Raw genomic sequence first — 7,951 nt, forward strand, 5'->3', positions numbered from 1 at the left:
GACATATAAAAGTTGAAAACTTTTACAATGAAACAATTAATTTTTTTCAAGTTTGACCAAGTCATCTTTTCCCTTGTGTTCACTCGTCCTCCAGCAAGACAAGGGAAAACAAAATATATCACACTAAGACGAAAAATCGTGGTACTACAAATTTAAATGATAAATTTAAACAAATTTTATCTTCCCTCCTTTTTCCTTAAAAAATAAGAAAACCAAACAACCAATTTTAAAACATTCTCTCTCCTCCCTCAATTTACATCCAACCAAACATAGACACTAAATACTACTACTACTACTAGCAAGTAGCACCCGAATCCGTGGAATAACCGACCAAGTTAAACTAAACTAAACTAACTCTGATCACCGGCGCCACCCACCAGAAATGAAAAAACCACCCAAAACCACCGCCCAAATGGCCAAAAAAGCCATCACATACCTAAAACGCCACCCACAAAACCTCCCATCTCTCTCCCCTCACTTCACCCCCGAAGCAGCCACCCACCTTCTCCTCACTTCCCAAAACAACAAATCCCTAATCCTCAAATTCCTCAACTGGGCACAACCCCACCCTTTCTTCACCCCCCATTGCAAAACCCTAACTCTCCATATCCTCACTCGCTTCAACCTCTTCAAAACCGCACAAACCCTAGCTCAAAACCTCATCACCACCACAACACCCTCCGTCGTTTTCAATCTCCTTAAAGAAACCTACCATTCATGTAATTCATCCTCCGCCGTTTTCGATTTACTAATCAAATCATACTCCCAACTTAACCTAATTGATAATGCTATTCACACCCTTCATCTTGCTAACCGCCATGGTTTTTCTCCGGGTGTACTGTCTTACAACTCGATACTTGATTCAATTCTTCGCGGTGGATCCCACCCGTTGTTATTGATTCAACATGCTAACCGTGTATTCAGTGACATGATTAGAAAGAATGTGTCGCCGAATATATATACTTATAATGTAATGATCCGCGGAATTGTTTCCGCGGGGAAATTGGAGTCTGGTCTCTGTCTCATTAATGTGATGGAGACTAAAGGCTGTTTGCCTAATGTGGTTACTTTTAATACTATGATAACTGCTTATTGTAAAGAGAATAGGTTAGATGAAGCATTTAGTTTGTTGAAAATAATGGGTAAGAAACGTGTTGAGCCGAATTTGATTTCTTATAATGCGGTTATTAATGGTTTGTGTAGTCAAGGTAGGATGAATGAGACGGTGGAAGTGATTGAGGAGATGAATTTGAATGGATTGAGTCCGGATTGTGTTACTTATAACACGCTTGTGAATGGGTTTTGTAAAGACGGGAATTTTCATCAGGCGCTTGTTCTTGTTCATGAGATGGCTGGTAAGGGTTTGTCGCCTAATGTTGTTACTTATACTACTTTGATTAATAGTATGTGTAAGGTTAATAATTTGAGTCGCGCGGTGGAGCTTTTGTATGATATGCTTGGTAGGGGACTTAGTCCTAATGAGAGAACTTATACAACTTTAGTTGATGGGTTTTGTAGGAAAGGGTTAATGAATGAGGCTTATAAGGTTTTGAGTGAAATGATTGATAGTGGATTTTCGCCTTCGGTTGTTACTTATAATGCAATTGTAAATGGATTTTGTTGTTTGGGGAGGGTCGATGAAGCTGTTGGAGTTTTGAAGAATATGGTTGAGAGGGGTTTGTTTCCTGATGTTGTTAGTTACAGTACTGTTATATCTTTGTTTTGCCGAAACGGGGAGCTTGGAAAAGCGTTTCAAATGAAGGCCGAGATGGTTGAGAAGGGCATATTGCCTGACGTCATGACGTATTCGTCGCTCATATATGGTTTATGTCAACAGAGGAAACTGTCAGAAGCTTTTGATCTCTTCAGAGAGATGCTGGAGCGAGGTTTATCGGCAGATGAGGTTACTTATACTAGTTTAATGAATGGTTATTGTGTTGAAGGTGAATTGAGTAAGGCTCTTAATTTGCATGATGAAATGATGCAGAAAGGTTTTTTACCTGATGTTGTTACTTATAGTGTACTTATTAACGGACTTAATAAGAAAGCTAGGACAAGAGAAGCTAAGAAGCTTCTTCTGAAGTTGTTTTATGATGAGTCTGTACCAAATGATGTGACGTACGATACCCTGATAGAAAACTGCAGTGATAATGAATTTAAGAGTGTCGTAGATCTTGTTAAAGGGTTCTGCATGAAGGGTTTAATGGAGGAAGCAGACCGAGTTTTTATGACAATGCATGAGAGGAATTTTAAGCCTGATGGAACGGTTTATAATTTAATAATACATGGACATTGTAGACGCGGTAATGTTCGTAAGGCATATGATATGTATACAAAGATGGTGCGTTGCGGTTTTGTGTCTCATGTGGTGACTGTAATTGCTCTTATTAAAGCTCTATCAAAGAAAGGGATGAATGATGAGCTGAATTTGGTAATGCAAAATATATTGAGCAGATGTACGCTCAATGATGCCGAGCTACCTAAATCACTTGTTGAAATTAACTTTAAAGAAGGTAACATGGATGGTGTTTTAATAGTGCTAACGGAAATGGCCAACGATGGCTTGTTATCTGATGGTGGAGATTATCCGTGTGTTTCGGCAAGTGCATTGTAATTTCTTATGTTGCGTACTGTACTTTCTTGCTTCAAAATATGGACCGACACTTCCTGCAAACATCTATTACGTTTGCATTCAGAGACTTACAGCGGGGAATTGAAATTATCCCTTGATACGAAAGTAATTAATCATTATTTTTCATGGAACTCCACAATTGTCAAAAACAACCTTGATCAGGTTATTACAACTTCTTATCTATTATCTCCTATCCTTTATGAATTACTATCGTAAAATTTACTTAGGAGTTATTCCTTGTCATTGGTAACTATTTTGAAAATTTTGCTTTATATTCTTGTTTTACTGTTATTAACTTATTACACTAAGCATAGGGATGCAATGGAAAAATCATTTCCTTCTGAATCAAACCGAAAATATTTTTGTTTGGATTGTTTTAAATCATTGAGTATGAAGTAACTTGCTTTTAATCATAAGTAGACATTGTTTTCTTTGTGTTTGTCATCAATGTTCTTCTGTAGTTGTTTATTTACTTTCAGCTTAGGTTGTTGCAAATTATGTTTTATGAATTTTGATAAGTTTTGAAATGCCGAAGTTGGGAAAGTATTATGACCTGATCGACCATTTACCGCACATGAATTATATGATTTCATTATCAATACCTCTGCTATGGCGTACCTGCCTACCAGTCATAAGTCATAACAACTTCCATAGCAGCAAACTGTCCTTAGTGCTCATGGAAGTTACAAATTGCCTTTGATACATTTCCATTTCATAGAAAAAACAAGTGAAACTCTATAAAGCCATACTTCAATTTCCTGTTATTGCAATAGGAAGAAAAGAATCCAAACACAATGGTCATAATAAAATTGAAATATTATTTGATTCAATATTTTTCAAATTAATAAGCTCATCATTATCTTTTCCACCTTCCTTGTCTTATCTTAAGTATGCACCCGGCTCTTGTATTCTTGGCCTTGATTAGCAGCAGTTACATTTGGATTTTGTAATGCTTGATGATAGGTTAATACTTAATAGTATACATATGGTGTATGAAACTGTTCGAGGAAGAAAGAAACCACACATACTCGCCAGGTTCATGCTCAACATGCACTTGGGCACTTGTGGTTGCAGGAAAAAGGAAACACTTTTTGGTGCTACACGTGAACGCGATAGATAGATCATAGATGCAGTGTTGCCAAAAAAGGGAGTTTCATAGTTTGTACTGACTGTTGATTGCCGGTTTCCGACAGATCAGTCGCTGGGAACTTGGGTCTAGTGAGTTCATTGCCGTGGTTGTCATTAGATGTGCTATGAAAACAGAGGTTACGATAAAACCAAAAGGTGATGACAGGGACGTTATGTCGTTAACTCGTTTAAGAGGTTTTAAAATAAATAATCCACATGTCAAGTTTTGGTTGGATAGCACTAAAAACAGCTAATAAATCCGTGGTTACATATTTCCCTTAGTGAATTTGGTCACACTGTGCTTCCAAAGCTACAAGAATCCGATCTCCAATTTCAGCTTATGATTTTTGCTGTGGTTCATAACCTAATTGAGGTAGAATAAAACATAGACAAGGTCAATGGTATTATTGTTGTCAGCAAGGGAAACTCAGGCTGGTGAATCAGGTTTGGTTACTGAATATGAACAATTGATTTACTTGTGATGCTTATATATACCTGGTATCTTTTGGCGTTAGTATTCTGATAAGTGCCAAATATTGGTTAAAATGCATGTTGAAAGAGAGCACTTATTGAATAATTTTGATAACAAATCCATGGAATTAAATCCACTTTTGATGTAAATAGGGTGTGTGCTAAGAACTTGTGCAAAGTTATCAAATTCAACCATTTTGTTAGGTTTTGGCTGAAACTTAGAAAAAGAAACAAATTTGTGAAGCATTCGCTACAGCGAAGCATCAGCGAAGATGCAGCGAACAAAGGCAGGGAGATCAGGGTCCTCAGCGAACCTGAAGCGAACCTGCAGCGAACGAGCTCGCCACAGCGAACACCCAGCGAATGAAGGCAGGGAGTTCAGGACACTTGGCGAAGCTGTAGCGAGCAAGCAGCGAGCAAGCAGCGAGCAGCATCAAAAAAGTGTTCGCTACAGCGAACACCTAGCGAGCAAGTGATGAGTCACAAGTTAATACACGTGTCAGCAAACCTCCTCTTTTAAGTAACCTCTTCGCTCAGCGAATAAGGATTCGCTTAGCGAACATGTCTTTTTTTAGAAGTCTATAGCCTTTTAAGATCATTTTGTAAATATCAAGTTAGCTAATATCAGATAGAAAAATACGATTTTCATAGAGATATCCTGTTTAGTAAGGTTTTGAAGGTGGATTCCACACAACTTGAGAAATCAAGCCCTATGGTCTTTCAATCCTTCTCATCTTCACTCCTTTGTAAGTTTATCATGGCTATTCATAGCTAAATCTCTTTTGTTGGGGTTGGATGTAATTAAATTATGATCATGAATCTAGTTTAACTTTGCTATATGTGTTTTATTTATCAATCAATATTAGTGATATCCTTGTTTTCATGCTTCTCTCAAAGGATTTAAATGATATAGACATATGTTATTTGAATCAAAGATTTAGGATAATCACTTGTTATATTTCAAAGTTTAGACATAGATTTTGGGATTTAATAGTCACCTAAAGTATTAAAGCTTAATGCTATTTTATCGATTAATGATTCGAGATATCAGAAAATTAATAGATTCAATAGATTTCAAGACATATTCCGGATACGGATATGATCGACGAGTAATACGTGACGATATAGATTGGTAAATGAAATATATATATCGATAGTTAACGGATACATGTGAATGATTTGATAAAATCCGATTCCAACAAGTTTTTATATCCAAAGTTTATTACGCACTTTTATATCACGATTTTATGTTACAAAACCAAATCGAAACAAACCCGCACTTAAAATCATGGAATTTGTATATTTACAATTGATATCGCACTAGTCCCTGTGGATACGATATAACGAAAATACTTGCTTTTGTATTTCATCATATTCTCAATTCAGACTGTTGCCACAAGTTTAACTTTTTTTACTATCATAATGGTTTGTTCAATGCTTAAGGATCAGATGCCTTTGGCTTTTATTTTTAGATTAAATTATAGATTTAGTCTCTAAACTACCACTCTCCAATTTAATCATTAAACTATATAAATGTAATCAGTAGTACTATTGTATACGAAATCCGTCAATTTAGTTCATAACATCTTAACAGCAGGGACAAAATGAACGGATTTTATATTCTTTTTAGGGGATTACTCATTATATTTATACAGTTTATGAACTAAATTGAAGAGAGTAACAATTTAAGGACTAAATTTCATCTTTGAGTTCCCATTTTTGCAGACTGTGCAGTTTTATTTGTACTAGCATTTAATTACATTTTCAGACACTGTTTAAAACAGAGTTAGCATGACAAGAAAAATGAAATTGTGCTTTCATTTTTATTCTTTTTAGGTTACAGATAGCACAACTTATGCAATAGAATATGGGGTGCTGAAGGCCTTGAGAAGGATTTGGATGCAGAGGAGAATCCTATAGAACAACGGAGGTTTCTTGGCGGTCAATGAACTTCTGCTGAAGTGAAGAAAAGACCGGGTCTGCTCTTCGCTTTTGCGTAATATTTCTGTGTTCCTCATATTATTATGAAATGAACAGTTAGAATGATGATTTTCCGTTTCTATAAACTGCGTCAATGTTTGAGTGTGAACCATTGAGACCCACAAGTACATAGGATTTGGATTTTTCACAGTTACTGTAGGACCGAAAATAGAAGCTTGGTCTTTCAAGTGCAAGTCTGTACCTTCCCTTGTTCTTCTCCTAGAAGTTGAGATGCGTGATGGTGACTAACATTGACAACCCCTCTTTTATCCCTTAGATGGAGATTCCATATATATCTTAATTTTATATTAAACTAGAACTTTGACCCATGCGGTGCATGGGTCTAATTAGCTGTAATATGTAACAATAAAAAATAAAATACAAAAATTCTAAGAGCATTTTAAAAAAGAGTATTATAGGGAATTTCATGAACTAATTATTCTATATTTGTTTATGTGCTTATTTTATATTTTATATATTTTTTAAATAATTTTGGAACCCCATCGTTTTGTTTACTTATTAATAAAAATTGCTGATAACTAAAGGTTAAAATATTGATGATAATTAAAGGTTAAAAAAAATTAAAGACACAATCAAGAACATAAACTTTAGTAGACATCCATAAATAAATAAAAATTGTGATTAATCCTGCCGTTCAAATTTATTGAAAACAGGGTTAATATATTAGGATTCTTAAATTCTTTCATAATTGAAGCACATGTTTTAGCGGTTGAAATGTTTTATTGTAAGTAAGGAATGCGGGTTCGATTCCTATCGTAAACAAATTTGTATTTTTTTAATATAAAGCTGCAATAAAAAGAAAGAGAAAATGAGAGGGGAAAAAATTTGATTTAGGGTTAACTTATGTTAGCAAGCTTATAATATAAGAGATAAGAGATTATCGGTTTTTAATTGTTTAAATTGTGCAATGAAAATTGATGATGCTTAATTGTCGTATGAAATCTTTCCTATGAAAGTTGATGGAGCTTAACACTTTGTGGACATAATTTAAATCACAATTGGTTTGCTAGTGCATATTGTATCAATTGATCATTGGTTAATATTAAATCTGCAATGTTAAAATCAAAATAATGAATGTGATTAGTGACATGACCATGGTTGTGTTTTGGTTGTATTGCAAAAAAAATTGATTTAACAGAATTGAGTTTGATAATAACTTTCCAAATTACACGTGATAATAACTTTCCAAATCTCACATGATAATTATTCTCTAAATTTATGATCCGGTAGAAAAAAAATCATTGATCAGGAAAGACATAAAAATATTTCGTGATGAATAATATAGTCAACAATAATTTTGATATGATATACTTTTAAAATCGATGGTGCTTATCAATTATTGCACATAATTTTAATCATAATTGGTATACTTGTCATAGTGGTTGAAAATATTGCCTTGCATTGAAGAGTTGTAGGTTCAAATCCTTGTCAAAACAAAATTGTATTATTTTTTAATAAAAATTGCAAAATAAAATGGAGGGAAAATAAAGAAAACAAATTAGGGTTTAAGGTTTGCTTGTGTATACAAGCTTATAATATAAAAGATTTGTTGTAATTTTTTGTTGTTTAATAAACTTGTTATTTTTTGTCTAATCTTTTAATAAAACTATCTATGGGTGCGTTTGATCTGCTAAAAAATAAGGGACTGGACAGGACAACTCCTGCTGTACTGTGTTTGATTTTAAAACTGTTCCTGGTACGGGACAAACTGAGGGGCAA

General features: G+C 34.5%; 1 protein-coding gene across 4 annotated transcripts; it reads left to right on the forward strand.

Moving 5' to 3' along the window:
• Window positions 1–304: 304 nt before the first annotated feature.
• Window positions 305–6,657, forward strand: LOC123921216 (pentatricopeptide repeat-containing protein At5g39710). Of its 4 annotated transcripts, XM_045973677.1 has the most exons (3): window positions 320–2,794; window positions 3,596–4,204; window positions 6,068–6,500. In XM_045973677.1, the coding sequence occupies exon 1, from the start codon at window positions 383–385 to the stop codon at window positions 2,612–2,614; it is 2,232 nt and encodes a 743-aa protein (XP_045829633.1). In that variant the 5' UTR covers window positions 320–382; the 3' UTR covers window positions 2,615–2,794; window positions 3,596–4,204; window positions 6,068–6,500. The 4 variants fall into 4 exon arrangements, with proteins under 4 accessions (XP_045829625.1, XP_045829641.1, XP_045829633.1 ...); XM_045973669.1 differs by lacking the exons at window positions 3,596–4,204; window positions 6,068–6,500 and adding an exon at window positions 4,436–5,167 and having other exon boundaries at window positions 305–2,794; XM_045973685.1 differs by lacking the exon at window positions 3,596–4,204 and having other exon boundaries at window positions 318–2,794; window positions 6,068–6,657.
• Window positions 6,658–7,951: the final 1,294 nt, after the last annotated feature.

The sequence above is a fragment of the Trifolium pratense genome, linkage group LG1 (assembly GCF_020283565.1).
Source record: "Trifolium pratense cultivar HEN17-A07 linkage group LG1, ARS_RC_1.1, whole genome shotgun sequence".
In the NCBI taxonomy this organism is placed as follows: Eukaryota; Viridiplantae; Streptophyta; class Magnoliopsida; order Fabales; family Fabaceae; genus Trifolium; species Trifolium pratense.